This window comes from Phocoena phocoena, chromosome 13, assembly GCF_963924675.1.
Source record: "Phocoena phocoena chromosome 13, mPhoPho1.1, whole genome shotgun sequence".
Lineage (NCBI taxonomy): Eukaryota > Metazoa > Chordata > Mammalia > Artiodactyla > Phocoenidae > Phocoena > Phocoena phocoena.
In genome coordinates, this window is record NC_089231.1 from 63,252,167 (window position 1) to 63,268,648 (window position 16,482).

At 54.7% G+C, this 16,482-nt stretch overlaps 1 protein-coding gene across 2 annotated transcripts; it reads right to left on the reverse strand.

The window, feature by feature from the left end:
- Positions 1-1,223: 1,223 nt before the first annotated feature.
- On the reverse strand, positions 1,224-16,178 carry DGCR8 (DGCR8 microprocessor complex subunit). Of its 2 annotated transcripts, XM_065889735.1 has the most exons (13): positions 15,459-16,178; positions 14,854-15,013; positions 12,884-13,026; positions 12,440-12,722; positions 10,963-11,160; positions 10,704-10,805; positions 10,048-10,146; positions 8,712-8,794; positions 4,022-4,122; positions 3,685-3,791; positions 2,661-2,788; positions 1,602-1,715; positions 1,224-1,307 (listed from the first exon to the last, which is right to left on the reverse strand). In XM_065889735.1, exons 1-13 carry the CDS (start codon positions 16,176-16,178, stop codon positions 1,224-1,226), a joined length of 2,322 nt encoding a protein of 773 aa, XP_065745807.1. The 2 variants fall into 2 exon arrangements, with proteins under 2 accessions (XP_065745807.1, XP_065745808.1); XM_065889736.1 differs by lacking the exon at positions 10,048-10,146.
- Between the last annotated feature and the right edge of the window lie 304 nt (positions 16,179-16,482).

Genomic DNA, 16,482 nt, shown 5'->3' on the forward strand with positions numbered 1-16,482 from the left:
GCGCCAACCTCAGTCACGGGGGGTGGCAGGGCATAGAGAATACTGTCTCCTGTAAAACCACCACCCACAGGGGAGGTGTCAAGCACTGTGCCATGAGCACACGGTGCCCTGAACAGGTGCCAGGGGTGGGGAGCCAACAGCTCACAACCAACTTGGACTGCTGGGACTCAGTGGGAACAAATCTACCCCACACCTGTCCATAGGGGCCACCTAGTCACCTGGCTGCACCAGACAGCTGCTCTCAAAACCCAGTGCCGCCCCAACATGCTCGCACCAGCTCTGGACAGGAGCACCAGCATGTGAACACACTGCACTGAGGGTCCTCGTTTCCTCTCAAGTCCACGAGCTAAAATGCATTAACTGTTCCCATCTGCTACGTGATTCCAAATCTATCTTCTACTCTCACTGTAAAAGTTTCTTTCCAAACGCTAAAATATCATAAAAGCTTTAAAAATTGATGGGTGGACAGACTTGACTGTGCAAAAATTTAGTAAAAAATTGCCAGAGGCCAGCGTAGGTGAGGGGCCTCAGTGTCTACGAAGGCATGTTTTGGGGGCATTAAGACTTACTCAGAAGAATGGACTGCACCCCCCAGCCCAGGCAGGGGCAGCAAGCTGGGCAGGGACAGGTGCCTTCATCCACGTCATGGGCAATGCATTTCAAGGCAAAGAATGATCACCTTGGTGGTTTGCCTACAGCCTTTGAAAAATAGTTCTGATACTAAGTTGTGTTTATTTTAAACCAAAGAGGTCTGAAATACTCCTTCCTAACTATAACTTTTTTGGAGAAAAAAGGAAAACCCAGGAGGCGGGGAAGGGGACGGGGTGCCAGCGTGCATCTTCTGGCCAGGTCCCTACGGTGCCTGCGGGAGCACCAGGCGCAGGGCTTTCTCATTTCATGTCATCCAACTATCATTTCTTGTCAGCGCCTGTTACATACTAAAATTCATGAAAACCTTCATAACACCAGTCTGCAGCATGTCCACACAAGCAGAGGTCCATGGCAACCTCCCACCTTTCTGTGTCCACCTGTGTGGCAGGCTGAGTCGATGCTTTAACATGGCCACCCAGACCTGTGGGTGGCCCCCAAGGAAGAGCTGCGTGGACCTGGCTGTCAAGACACGCAGTGGCAGGGGACCGTGGACTGGAGACCCGGGGCTGCAGAGTGAGGGCAGGTCTCCCCCGCAGCAGAGCTGGCAGCCCCTGAGCCCAGACCACCAGTCATCACACGTCCACAGTGCACAGGGGCTCGCCACCAGGCTGTGCAGATGCCACAATGGACATCTTGGGCTTCTTCCGCGTCTCCTCCTGGAAGAACAGCCAAGGTCAAGGATGTAGGCGACATGGGAACCTGCAGCCCAACCTCGGTGAAAGGCCGGTGGCGGGGCTGCAGAATGTGCGCGATCGCAAGGCACCACGTGCTGGCACTTCTGTGGGCATCAAGACGCGTGCCCGGGAGTGGAGGGTCAAGGAGGTCACAGCCACCAGGGGTTTGAAGCTGCCCCGACAAGCCCTACAGGGACCCCACATCAGTGCACAGGTGGCCAGGGCCACCAGCTCCCCAGCACTGCCACAGCCTGAGGGCATGCGGACAGGCCTCACCCTCTCCTCCGCCAGCCTCCGCATCTCCTCCTGCAGTTTGCTCAGGATGTGCAGGTTGGGCTTGTTCTTCCGGGCAAACTGCTGCAGCTCGATCACACTCTTGTCCGACGTCTCCTGGGGAGCAGAGCCCGCTCGCAGGACCGTCTGGGGTCACCCCTCCCTTGACCCGCCTGGCTGGCTGCCTGCCAGCTGTTCCCCACTTCTGCCACTGCCTCCTACGCGGGGTGCTCCCCCGGCCCCCTTGGCCTCTGACATAGCCACTGGCCAGGCACTTGACATGCCCAGAGCCCTCAGGCAGGAGCAACCAGGACACAGCCTCAGCCAGGTGGACAGCACACTGCAGGACAGGACTCGCCCCGGCACTGCGGCCCCTGGGAGCCTGTGGGGCCCAGACACTGAGTTCCCTGCAGGCCCGTCCAGGGTGAAGAAGCCATATCTGAGGATGCCTGCTGGCCGTGGGTGCCACACTCCCTTGCCTCTGGATGGACCCCTCGCCTGCCAGCTCCAGGGGAGGGGGCTCCCACCACGGGCCCAAGCAGGCTTTCTCCCCTCACTCACAGCCCAGCACAATGCACAGAAGTAGAGCACAGACACGAAGGCAGAGGCTCAGCAACACAGGGCCAAGCACCTCGGGGCCCAGTGTCCCCTCCTCTCACCCACCCTGTCAGGCCGAGAGCAAGGAGCTCTTCACAGACGGCCTGGGGGTCACCACCCACAGTCCCCACCCTCCACACCCACCACTCACAGGGGTGCTGGTGACCCAGACCGTTTCTGTAAACGTCAGGGAAAAAGTCAACATAAACCTCGCTTCCCTGTACTTCTCTCCACCCCAAACACAAAAACCTAAGGGTATTGGCTAAAATCTTGAGATCTTGGCCCAAAGAGCAGAAACAAAACAGATGACACACATGGGCTGTTGAAAGTTGGTGGCCAGGGAGAGCTGTCTGTGTGTGGTCTGCTCGCTCTCCCTCTAGCCCTGGCCCACACCCCATCCCCTCCCCATGCAGCCAGAGCCTGACTCTGCCCCCGGCCCCCTGTGCCAGCGGGGGACCCCATTACCTGTTTGACCATCTTGCTGCTTTCACGGCCATACATGCGCAGCAAGGACCCCCAGTTCTTGACGTGTGGGTGCAGCAGCTGAAGGATCTTCTGAGAAGCTAACTGTTTCCCAACTCGCTTATTCTTGCCTGAGAGGAAATGTAGAGAGGGAGTCACAGATACCAGCCATCCACAAGGCCACCTCGTCCAGACAGGGGTACTCCCGACGGGAGGGGGCAGAAGGCGCAGCCGCCAGTGCCTCAGCCCTGCCCATCCTGCAGAACAGCCGATCAGAAGCTCGGGGAGGTCAGGACACACCCAAGGCCATAGCTTATGAGGCCTCCCGGTCCCCAGCCCACATCTGCCGACACAGAGGACGCACCTGCAGGGCAGACACAGGGGTGGGGGAGCATCCAGAGGGCATCCTGTGCTGGGGACGTTTCTAGATGGAGAGAAGGTGGGGCCAGGGTGCAGAACAGGCCTGGAGAGCAGCAAGGGCCTCTGGCTCAGATGGGGGAATCTATCCTATGCCCTGCCCACCTGCTCAGGGCTGGCCTCAGCAAGGAATGGTGTCTGCAGGGCACAGGGCACACCCAGGGCCTGCTTGGTCATGACCTTCTCACTTACCCAGTGCTGGTCTGTGTTTACAGTAGTTACACAAAGTTTCTTTTCAAGTAAGGTTATATCCAAACACCAGATTAGGTGAAGAGCACAGCTGGTGCCCAGCAACAGCAGAGGGCCCTGCAGGGGGCTCTGCTGCTGTCTTAGGAGGCTCCTGCTCCCTTTACAGGGACCGAGGGCTGGACAGGGGCAGTGGTGGCAGCCACAGGGGAGCAACACAGCCCAGCCAAAATGACCAGCCCGGGGACGGGACACCCACAGCTGCACTCAGGTCAGCTGTGACTCAGACGTGGACATGGGATGCTGTGGGCACAACCGTGGGCAGTCAGCATACAACTGAGGCTCGGCTGATGCCAGAGCAGTGGTCCTCGGGATCACTGAAAGCCTGTGTGTGGGTGTATTGGGAGAGGGGTGTGTGTCTTACACCAGCCGCGCACTGTGTGCTTGCCACATGCCATGACATATTCACTCTTCTGGTTTTTACCAGGAACCACTTCAAACTTGATGGAGGTGTCCCCCATCCCATGGTTTCTGTAGGAGAAAACAGACAGTAGGTGACATCAACTGAGAGGGAGGAAATGGCTGCTTCCAGAAAGCCCTCCAAGGGCCCATCAAGACAGAACCAACCCTTCTCCCCAAACCGCTGCTCCAAGGAGGGACTCTCCCACCACATGCCATCCGGCCCCTTGGGTGGAAGGGTGCTGGGCACCCAAGAGAGGCTCCCATGCCCGATGGCCAGGGAAGCACCCCCCTCCCCTTACCTTTTAAGGCACTCATGGAGGATCTGGTAGGGAGATAGCAGTCCAGCCTTGCTGGTCAGCTCGTAGACTCGCGAGTCCTCGATACTGATGTGGTTAAAATACTACAAAATGAAGCAGCCGGTCATAGTGCTGGCCACTCCCGCGGCCCCGTGAAGAGGCTCCCGTGCTGCTGCCTCCCCTGGGGCCTCCTGCCCCCACCACTACCTCTCGGAGACATTGCATCCCACATCCCACACCTCCCCACCCAGATGCCCGAGACACAAACGAGGAATGGCAAGGGCCAGGCTGCCTGCCGCTGGCCTGGGGAGCCCATCCTGAATCAGAGGCTGATCAGACGACCGGTCAGAAGTCTAAAGACACACAACCTTCGGAAAAAAAGCTTGAAAACCATCATAAGTGAGGTTATAGAAGAGAGAAAGTGACCAGACACGGCAGAACAGAAACGTGACCAAGGTTCTTAAGAGGCGACGCCCAACTGGTTCAGGGAAGAAAAAGGAAGCTGGTGACAGGGGCATTGCCAGCCCAGAGGTGGCTCTGACCCCATGGCCCCCGGCTCCCACTCAGGAGTGTGGGCCCCCTCCCGGGTTGGCCATAACGGAGAGCCACATGCTCCTTTGAGGCCTCTCAGAGAGGTCCCTTCCCAGACTGTCCAGCTTCTAGGGCCCCTCGGCTTGTAGCAGCATCAACCCCAGCCCTGCCCTCTTCATATAGAAGCCTTGGAACCTGCCGCTCTGGCAGAGAGGGGGCTTCCTCCTCACCCAGCATCAGGAGGAGGCCCTGGTTCCAGCAAGCAGGAAATCATCCCCCTCTAAGCACAACCCCCCCCCCCCCAGCACCTCAATGGGTCCGCCAGCCAGAGGCACCCCGAGCCCCTTAGTCAGGGTGTCTGCAGAGGCATCGCTGTGTGAGCCAGGCTGCTCAGACCCCTGGCCACGAGGGATGAACCCAACCCCCAGCACCACCCCTCCCCGGGCACTGGGGGAGGCAGAGGACAAGGCTGGAAGTCCAACCTCCGACTACATGATGGTTCCCCTGGCAACCAACCCCCATCCTCGGGGCTTCCAAAATTCACCTCCTGAACATGAACTCAGGCGTAGTTGAAGGGGTTAGAATAGAACGTTCCCAGGGCTTCCCTGGTGGTGCAGTGGTTGAGAGTCCGCCTGCCGATGCAGGGGACACGGGTTCGTGCCCCAGTCCGGGAAGATCCCACATGCCGCGGAGCAGCTAGGCCCGTGAGCCATGGCTGCTCAGCCTATGCATCCGGAGCCTGTGCTCCGCAACGGGAGAGGCCACAGCAGTGAGAGGCCCGCATAACGCTTAAAAAAAAAAAAAAAAAAAAAGAATAGAACGTTCCCTTCACTTTTATCAACTGGAACTATTTCAGGAACTGGAGACAAAAACCAAACGTTAATTTATTTACTACGTTAGAAGGTCCCACCAGGAACCAAGGACAAAGACCAAACGTGTATTTTATATCACAGTATCACAAACACACACACACCTAACAGCCCCAAAATACATGAAACAAAACCTGACAAGTGAAGGGAGCAATAAACAATTCAACAGTAATAGATGGGGACTCAACACCAGTCCAGACAGAAGACCCACCAAGAACGAGAACAGCAAACCCCACACCAGCTCAACCCACAGACGCCTGTTCACTCCACTCAGAAACACACAATGCACATCCTCTCAGGCGGTCACAACACAAGCCTCAATAAACTTAGAAGGACTGACTGAAATTACAAAAACTATGTTTTTGAACCACAATGGAATTAAGTTAGAAATCAATAACCAAAGGAAACTTGGGAGATTCACAAATATATGAAAAGTAAATGCTCCTAAAATAACCGCTAGTTTAAAGAAAAAAATTACAAGAGAAATCAGGTACCTTGAGACAAATGACAAAAGAAACACAACACATATTAAAGCAAAATTATGGGATGCAAAATAGTACACAGAAGAAAATTTATAGCTGTAAACTCCATATTTAAAAAGAAGACCCCAAATCAATACCTTAATCTTAAGACACTAGAAAAAGAAGAACAAACTAAACCCAAGGCTGGCAGAAAAAAAGAATAATAAAGGCAAGAGCAGAAATAAATAGAGAATAAAAAACCAATAGGAAAAAATCAACAAAACCAGAAGTTGGATATTTGAAAAGACGAACAACATTGACAAACCTTTAGTCAGACCGACCAAGAGAAAGGAAAGACTCAAACTGCTAAAAATCAGGAATAAGGGACTTCCCTGGTGGCGCAGTGGTTAAGAATCCACCTGCTAATGCAGGAGACGCGGGTTCGAGCCCTGGTCCGGGGAGATCCCACATGCCGCGGAGCAACTAAGCCCATGTGCCACAACTACTGAGCCTGTGATCTAGAGCCCATGAGCCACAACTACTGAGCCTGCGTGCCACAACTACTGAAGCCCACGTGCCTAGAGCCCATGCTCTGCAACAAGAGAAGCCACCACAATGAGAAACTTGCGCACCCCAATGAAGAGCAGCCCCTGCTGGCTGCAACTAGAGAAAGCCTGCGTGCAGCAATGAAGACACAATGCAGCCAAAAATAAAAATAAATTAAATAAATTTATTTTTAAAAAGTTTAAACAAAAGGATCATAACGGAATATTATGAATGTGTATTTGCCAAGAAATTAGATAACCTAGATCAAGTGGGAAAACTCCGAGAGAGACACAAAATCCTAAAAGTGTCTCAAGGAGTAGAAAAATCTGAAGATGTATAACAAGCAAAAACATTGAATCAGTAAATAAATAACTTCAAAACCAAGCAAAGTCTAGGCTTGGACTGTTTCACTGGTAAATTCTACCAAGTGTTTAAAAAATTAATACCGGGACTTGCCAGGTGGTCCAGTAGTTAAGTATCTGCCTTCCAATGCAGGGGACATGTGTTTGATCCCTGGTCAGGGAACTAAGATCCCACATGCCGCGGAGCAACTAAGACCGTGTGCTGAAACCTCAGAGCCTGCACGCCACAACTAGAGAAGCCTGTGTGCTGCAACGAAGACCCAGTGCAGCCAATAAATAAATAAATAAATGAAGGAATAAATATTGTGCTTGCGTGGTATATCTTTTTTATTTTTGGCTGTGTTGGGTCTTCGTTGCTGCGTGCGGGCTTTCTCTAGTTGTGGCAAGCGGGGGCTACTCTTCATTGCAGTGTGCGGGCTTCTCATTGAGGTGGCTTCTCTCGTGGTGGAGCACGGGCTCTAGGCTCACAGGCTTCAGTAGTTGTGGCACACAGGCTCAGTGGTTGTGGCGCAGGGCTTAGTTGCTCCACAGTATGTGGGATCTTCCTGGACCAGGGCTTGAACCCATGTCCCCTGCATTGGCAGGCAGATTCTTAACCACTGTACCACCAAGGAAGCGTGTGGTTTATCTTTAAAAAAAAAAAAATTAAGGGCTTCCCTGGTGGCGCAGTGGTTGGGAGTCCGCCTGCCGATGCAGGGAACATGGGTTCGTGCCCCGGTCCGGGAGGGTCCCGCATGCCGCGGGGCGGCTGGGCCCGTGAGCCGTGGCCGCTGGGCCTGTGCGTCTGGAGCCTGTGCTCTGCAACAGGAGAGGCCACAACAGTGAGAGGCCCGCGTACCGTAAAGAAAAAAAAAAAAATTAATACAAATCCTTCGCAAACTATTCCACACAATGAAAGAGGAAGCAACACCTTCCAACTCATCCTATGAGGCAAGTATTACGCTGATACCAACACCAAAGACATCATGAGAAAAGAAAATACAGAACCGTACCCCTTATAAGTACAGCTGCAAAAATCCTTAACAAATACCAGTGAGCCAAACCTATCAATGCATAAAAATGATTATACACCACGACTGAGTGGAATTTATCCCAGGAATGCAAGGTGTGTTTACCATTCAAAAGTCAATGAAACCACCCCCCCACATCAGTAAAGTCAAAGACAAAAACCACGAGATCATCTCAACAGAAAACAGAAAAAACAAAATCCAACACCCATTCTTAACAAAAACTGTCAATAAACCAGGAGTGGAAGAAACGTCCTCAATCTGATAATACTCACAGCTCACACAGCACGTGAAGTGGAAGAGGCCAGTCGCAAAGGAACATACATCGTATGATTCCACTGACAGAAGACGTCAGAATTGGCAAATCCAGGGACAGAAAGTAAATGAGTGGCTGCTGGGGGTTGAGGGGCTGGGAATGGGGAGAATGGGGGTGGCTGCTAATGGGGACAAAGTTTTTTTTTGGAGTGATGAAAATATTCTGAATGTACAAAAATCCACTGTACTGTGTAGTTTAAAAGGGAAAAATTTATGGTGTTATAAAAAAGAATGCATTCTTCAGAGTGAGAAGCCCTTGCTACAAATAACCATAGGACCATATTTACCCAAAAAACTTTACAAATAGTTTTAAATGGTTCTTAACATAAAGAACAATCTAGGTTTTGCAGCCTCTGCCTCAAAGGCTCACTCCACTTTGGATCTGCTGTCAGCGGAGTATGGCTTCCTTCCGAAACATTTACCTGCAGCTTCTCACGACCCTCGGCAAGACACAAGGACAGAAATCTCTGACAAGAACATTTCCTCTGCTTGCAAAGACAAGCAGGTCTCCTCTTTGATGAAATACAAGAGACGGAGCACCTGGCACCTGGGCGATTAAACCCAAGCACAGCCTGACACCAGGGTGGGCTCACGACCCTCACCTCCAGCTCCTCGCTGTCTTTGGGCTTCTCCTCAGAGGTCTGTTTAACAAAGTCTGGGATGAGGATTTCCAGCGTGGCCCGGGCTGTGGAAAGAGGAACACTGAGGGTGAGGGTGGGGTCCCCACGGCCGAGGGAGCCTGGGCCCCGGGGACAGAGCCCCAAGGGCCTGCACGTGAGGCACAGGCAAAGGGTGTGGTGGGGAGCAGCAGCTGGGCCAAAAGGACACTCTGGGGAGGCGCCTGCAGGCCCGAGCGTAGGGGTGGCGAGAAGCCGAGTGCAGGCACCCCATGAACACGGGTGCAAAACGAAGAGCACATGGGGAGGAGCATGGGGTGGGGGTGGGAGGCGAGGCGCCAGCACTATGAGGATGGCCCCACCCACTATGGGACCCTCACAGGCTTCTGCTCTGAGACCCCAGGAACACCCCACTTGTGAAGCAGAAGAGCCTTTGGAGAGAATTTCTCTAAAATTGACAGGAGACCTCCTGGGGACCGGGCAGAGCTTGTGAACCCAGCACAACTTCACACGGGGTCAGCCAGACAGTAAGGTGGGGTCCCATCACCCTCGGCATTCACCACCAGAAGAGAGCAAGGCCCAGGGGCATTCTGAGCCCCAGAGCACAGACACTCCACCAACCCGAGACTCGGTGAGACTGCAATAAACGCTCCGCACTCTGTAAGAGGCAGAGCTGCTCTGAAGACAATGCGGCGATGGGGGTGCCAGGGCCCGGGGTGCATCAATCACGTGCCTGCGATGTGGTCCACTCCCCAGAAGAGGCCAAATAACCCTGGTGCTGGGGCTAAGCGGCTTCTGGAAAAGCACGCCAACAACAAGGAGTGCCGGGAATATAGCCAGCAGCAGGCCACGGGCAGGAGGAGCATCAGACTTCCACCAAAAACCACCAGCTTTCCCAAGGACCTGCTTGGCTGTGTTCCAGGAGTGGCAGTCCCAAGTCTGGAGCTGGAAGGACTTGGAAAATGGTCCTCGTGGACATCAAAACCACCTGAGGAAGATGCCACCTGTTCTCCTTCTCAGCACACCCCTGCCTTGCTGGGTTTAAACAGACGGTGCCCTGGGCTCAGGCAGCACAGAGCAACCAGCATCTGTGAGCGCTGGGGACGGGGCGGGAGGCGCTGGCCCAGCCATGTGAGTGGAAACGGGCCTTCTACTTTCATTTCTCATGTTTTACTTTTTCTATTTGAATCTTTTCCAGTGAGTACATAATTTAAAAAGATCGAAGTAGATGATTACATAAATAAAACAGACTTGCCCCATCCACAGCCTTCCCTAGCCATTGGTGGGCCAACACGGGTCTGACACCAAGCAGGCACATTACCAGCTTTATTCTTCGCGAGTTTTTTGCTGCTTGCCGTTCCAGATCCATAGGTCACACCATCGATGGTCACCGAGGCACCAAAAGGCTCACTTGGGTTCTCTTAAAATTAAAATTACCATTTTAAAACACACTTGCCAAGACGTTAAAAGCATACGTGCACACACACAATCTGCTCGCGCCGACAGACAGACGAGGTGGGGGTAGGGCTGCTGCTGAAGGCAGAGGCCTGCGGGGGGGTCCCTGAGGCACTGGGGTGGGGCTGAGGGACAGTCAGCAGGCAGAGAGCATGGCCAGGAAGTCGAGGGGGACAGGGACCAACGTCTGAGAAAGATGGACGGAGGAGTGCAAGGGGTGGGATGCAGACATTGTGAGCCAGAGAAGCAGGAAGACAATAGCGGACGCTGAGCTTCTGGTTTTCACTAAGGAGTGATGCGGGCGGCCAGAGGACAGCTTGTGGCCATTGCAGGGCTGCAGCCCCTCCACCCTCGGAGGCGCAGTGGGAAGGGGGTGCGGGGAGGTGACCATCTGATCCCCCTCGACCTCCCCTCTCGTTCCTACCCAGCAGAGGGGAATGACAGTCAGCTCCCACCTCCCCAGCAGTGACCCCAGTGACGTGCTTGATGCTTTAGGAGTGAGATGGGGAAGATCACACTCACCACATTCAAAGAAGTTGTACACAGGGCGGACCTTGAGGACACGCTGCATGTACTCGTGCAGGATGCAGACCTCCGACTTCCCATTGGGGTTGATGACAAACTCTATGACAAGAGGGGCCGTCTCAGCAACAGCGGGGGCTGCAGCGACCACACCCCAGCCCGCGGGGAGAGGACCTCTGCGCCACAGGGCAGACACAGGCCGGTGCAGCACCCTTGGAACACACATCCCAGGAACATCAGACCTGCGAGTCCCGTTCACCTTTCTTCGTGGGCGCATCCTGCACAGACAGAGTGATGAGCTTCTGATTGGCCGGCAGGATGGGCCTCTCTGACTCAGCCTGTTTTCGCTTCATTTCTCGGTTGAACTGCCGACGCTCAGCCCATGTCCTGAACTTCTTCACGGTAACTTGCTCGAAGTCAAAGCGCTTCTCCAGGTAGTTCCGAAACTCCTCGAGGTCTATACGGGATTCACCAGAGACCCAAGTCACGGGTGGAGGTCACGCCCTCCACCCGGTGAGCAGGACAGGTCCCAGACACACGATACCGCCTTCCCCTTTCCTCTCCAAGGGCAAGGGAAGTAAAGAATCACATCCCTTCATTCTGCCAGCTCAAATTACCCTGCCAGGTCCCCTAGGGACAAATTTCTGGCATGTCCTTTAGTTTATTTAGAACAAGAATAAGAATACAAAAATAAAAAAACAAAAACGAATCTTAAAAAAAAAAAAGCCAACCGCAACCAGCCTTTGGGACCTTTCTCCCCATATGGAAACAGGTGCTGGACGGCCAGCAGCAGCCGAGGCACCACGTGCCCACCATGGCCGCCCCCACGCCCTGCAGCAAGTAGGCAGCTCAGGGCCATGGCACTTGTTCCACCTCTCCCCCAGGACCCCAGGGCTTCCCATCAGTCTTGCTGGCGTCCTGCCTGCACCCCTCCTCCCACCAGGCAGATGCCTGAGATTCCACGTGAGCTACAAAACAACGTGCTTGCACACTTAGTGACAAACCAAAACCACATAGTTCTTTACACATGAGTGCAGAGAAGCAAGTCTGGAAACAAGCGCCATGAGGTCAGAGGTGGGAGGCAGTTGTTTTCAAAAAAACAGGAGCACACTCAGGTGTGTCCTGCACGTGCGCAAGGACGGTGTGAAGAGGCAGACTGTCAAGTTAGAGTCTTATAGGGAGGGCTCCCTTCCAGCTGTGTCCCAAGAACAGCCCACCCGCTGACAGAGCCAGCCGGGACGGGGAGCCAGACACCACTGTCCCCCTCCTCAGCAGCAGCCCCAGCCCCTCACATGCAGGAGTTCCCAGACAGGCCGGGCAGTAGCACAGAGTGAGAGACCCCGAAAACGCATGGGGGCTAAGACAGCCTGCCACCATGGAAGAGATACAGGAGGGACAGGGAGGAACGCCCCACACCTGAGAGCAACTGAGGGTCTGAGAAGGGGGCAGCATCCACACCACGTGGTGGAGACGCCCACTCTGCGCACTGGTACACCAGGACTCCATGCGAGCATGTCCCATTTTCATGAAAAGCAAGACTTGAGGAAAGATCGCGAACATGACCAAAGAAAAAGGCCATCTGCAGGGCAGCACCAGTGCGCGGGTCGGGAGCAAGAGGTCAGCAGGCAGAATCTCCTAAGCTCAGGGAGACGGCCTCTCCAGCCATGCGGGAGTGGACAGGCAAGCACGGACAAGTCCCTTCCTCCTCAGGGACCAAGTTCACTCTGGAAACTTACCAACTGATTCATCTTTGCACACTTCCACCTTGGCTTTCACTTGCCCCAGGGCCCCGGGGGCGGCCTCGGCCGCCAGTGGATCCTTCTCATCTGGGGGCCCCATGTCAGCCCCCAAGGAGTCGGGCTCTTCCAGGGGGAGCTCCAGCTCTGCAGATCGGCTCAGGGGCTTGGCGGGAGACACCTCCCCACAGGGGGTGAGCTCGCTGTTTTGCTCCCTTTCCTCATTGTCTTTCATTTTCTTGTAATGCAGACAGGGGATGCTACTCAGAGGAGGGTCATGTTTCTGTGGACAGTGAAATTGCAACACAGATTACAAGGATGGCCCCAAACATCTGAACGTCCGATGCCTTTCACCTGCCTGTCTGGCTGTAATGCAACGTGGGCAGACACGCATGCTCCTCCTGCAACTTACGAGACTAAATTCATGACTGATGTGTCCCCTACCCGTATGCTTCCCGTTCCCAAGAAGTATGGCCTGGACCAGGTGACCACCCGAGACTCTCGGTGCAGGTACACGGGGACTCCGGAGTTATGGAACGTCATGATCCACCCGTCCGGCAGTGGTTCTGTAGGTGGACGGCCACGACCTGCACAGAAGACAAGAACACCCTGCAATCACTTAAAGACACTTGTAACTGAGTAAGAACTGTCAGGACGTTTCCAAAGTTACAACCCGTGTCAGAAACAACAGCAAGGTGGACCCAACGTTACAGAGAACCTCTAAAAAGTAGGAGGGGGAACACCCCGCCCTCCACTAGAGAAAGCCCCACCCAGCCCCACCTGCAAAACTCTGCTCTCCCTCTGCTGCTGTGCCTGTCCCTCTGGGTGTGACCCACAGGCTCCAAGTCCCTCCGTGCAGCAGGAAGCTGTCCACCCTGCTCACTGCTATACTCCCCAGCCTAGAACGGCACAGGCACGCCACGGAGCCTAGAGCAGGGTTCTGCAAGACACAGGGCCTCGCCACAGCTCTGCCTCCACGGCTGGCAAGCACCGTGGACACTGACTCCCCGCCCGCCTCCCACAGGTGTGGCCAGAGGCACCGCAGGGCCTGGGTAGGCTTCGCTAGTAACTGCACATCTGTGGATCACTGCTCCCTGTGACCAGGTGACAAGCCTGTGCTGTTCAAGCTGCTACTGACAGCCCTGGCTGCTGAAAAAAGCACATGGCAAAGACTTAAGTAAAACTTATTTTTCTTACGGGTATTGGGAACAAGTTAAAAATTCAGAAATGGAAGTGAAAAACCAAGTGAAATCTAAAAAGACACATACGAGTTGAAAACAGCACCAGCTATTCTCACAGAAAAGGGAATGACAGCCTTGTGCCAGGTCTGACACCCACACGTGGCCAACACCAGCAGACACCTGTGTCAGGACAGCCCTGGGAGGGAATGTGAGGTTGGACACGCACAGACCCCGTCAGGCACCCCCATGCCCACCACGGGCTGGGCTGGGAGCTGTCTGCAACCAGCTATGGGCTAAGTAAGGAGAAGGAGGCACTCACACAGCTCAAGCTGAGCACATCATGGGACAAGGCATGTCTGCGATAGTGAGCTGTCACAGAGTTGGCCCAGCTGCCCGAAGAGCTCGCGTGCATCTCATAGTCTGTTACTGTTCCTGTTGCGGCCCACTTGGCAGACGCGCGGCCCAGCACTGCCAACATGTCCGCTCCGCAGCCAGGAGACTGTACGTCGGCCACCCTCGGTTTCCTCCCATCACGCTGGCCACCTGCGCTGGTGCTCAGCAGAAGATGTAACCTGTGTGCCTGAGTCCTGTGTCCCTCCAGCCCCTTTCCACCGCCCACCTGACACCTCCACCTAGACACTGAGAGGCGCCTCCAGGCCAAGACAGAAACAGACACGGAGACCCCTCAGACCTCTCCGCATCAGCAGCGGGGCTGCACGGGCCAGCTCTGGGCACCCCCTGACCGCTCCCCACCGCGTCTCCGACCCCTCCACCTCTGCCCACTCAAAGTGCAGGAGTCACACGTGCACCGCGAGCTGTGCTTTCAGACCAGACCGTGGAACAAGTCCTGCTTGCTTCCAGTGGCTCCCCCAACACTTGGCACAGAATCTAGAACCCGGACTGCAACCATCACCAGCCACCATGCCGAGCAACTGCCTCTGGGCCCAGCATCCATACCCCTGGATGCCCCCTCCCCAGGGATCTGCCCAAGCCCCCTCAGAAGGCCTCTCCCCACCACGCCGCACAAGCCCAGCTGCTCTGGTTTCCGCAGCACCTGCACCACCTGCAGCTGGGCCATCATGCATCTGGGTGTGTCCTCACATCTTGTCTGTTTCCTATCACCAGACAGGGCCCTCCTGGCCTCAGACACACACCTGCTGCCTGACACCGAGGGCTCTCATGCCCATACATGCAAAGCCCCGTGAACACTCGCTACTTCCTGGCCCGACTTACTTTTGAGCACTGTTTTAATCTTGGTCATCATTGGCTGCACACTTGTCTCTCCGTCTGATGGGTGGTCGCTGTCTCCTCCATACTTCTCCTCCATCCGCCTCTTTTTGGGAGCACAGAGGCCCTCTTCCAGCAGAGCATCAACATCGTTGTCAAAATCATCCTGCAAAATATGCTGTTCAGACACCACAGCCCCCCGGTGCCCTCCAGGCAAGTGTCATAGTGTCACTGACAACGACACAGAAAGGAGGCGCTCTCGGGGGCCTAGGTGTGCCTCTATGTTGCGTGATCATCTGAAAAACAAATGGAATGAAACCGCCAGCTGAAGCACACGCTCAGGCAGGTGTGCGTGCCACCAGGGAGCGTGGCCAGCAGCTCCTTCCAACTCAGTTGGGACAAGGGTACGAGGCAGACCTGTCAGCCAAACTTTTCATTAGCAAAGTTTGAAAACCTGGACTCCTGACGGCTTTCTCTTTTCACATTTACGTTTCCACCTCCTGTGGGTGTTCTTTCCTCTGCAACATCAGCTTTACAGAGATGCTGCGATTCCCAAACACCTCTCTTTGGGTTTTGCTAAGAGTGCTCCAAAGGAGGGGACACCGACATACCTCGTAGGAGAACTTCAAGGCCTCTTCGTCCACTCTGTCTCTCTGCACGATCGCTTTAGCCGTGAGCCCGCCTGCTCCTTCTTCATCTAGCTCCAAATTGTCAGTAAAATCTTCTAACTCATCCAGCACTGCGTACTCCACTCTCTTTTCCTGATCCAGCTCATTCTCCTCATCCTTCTTATCCGCACTCTCACCCCCTACGCCTACCCCGTTACCAACACTCCCGCCAAAGGGACAAGCATGCACGTCTCCACTGACAGGGCTAAGGGCCAGACCGCACTCTGCCCGCGCGTCGCGCTCCGCTCCCGTGTACAGCACCTTCCTGTCCTTACTCCTGCAGCTCTCGGTAAAGCTCACGCTAATCTTTACATCCTTAAGCAACTTAAGGTCAGGGGAGAACTTCCGGACCGCAGGTGCGTGCCGGGCGGTGCGCGGGCTGTGGCCACTACAGTTCGGGTCTACGAGGAGGCGGGCCTTAGAGAAGGATCCTTTGGAGAGAAGAGAAGCTCCGTAGAAGTTGAGTGGGTCCTCAGCAGGGGGTTCGGCCTGTCCATCACCACCAGAGCCAACGTCCATTACCTCTGCATCACTGGACGTTTGCAGGGGAGGTGGTGGAGACTGTCCACGGGGCAGCGCTCGGAGGGGGCAAGCTTGGTTCTCCATCACCGCTCCTCCTGCGGGCTCACGCGGGAGAGGAGAGGGGCTCTCACATGTCTCCATAGTAAAAGTGATTAAGACTATTTTAAAAGACCAGAGTTTTAAAAAACCTTACATAAATCTATACAGCTAACATGCACAAGTCCGTCGAGACCCGGGTGCCGTCCTGCCCGCGCTGCACACGCTGGCGGCTTAGTCAAGCTGGCCACATTGCTCTTTTCATTAATGTAGACAGCTTTTAGAACCACTGCCTCAATTATTGGAAATCACAATGCACTCAGCTTAAATGACTGACGACTAAGCGAGTCTGTCCTCAAGCCGGAGGGGCACCCGTCTTCCTCCACCTGCAAAGAGACGTAAAGGCGCC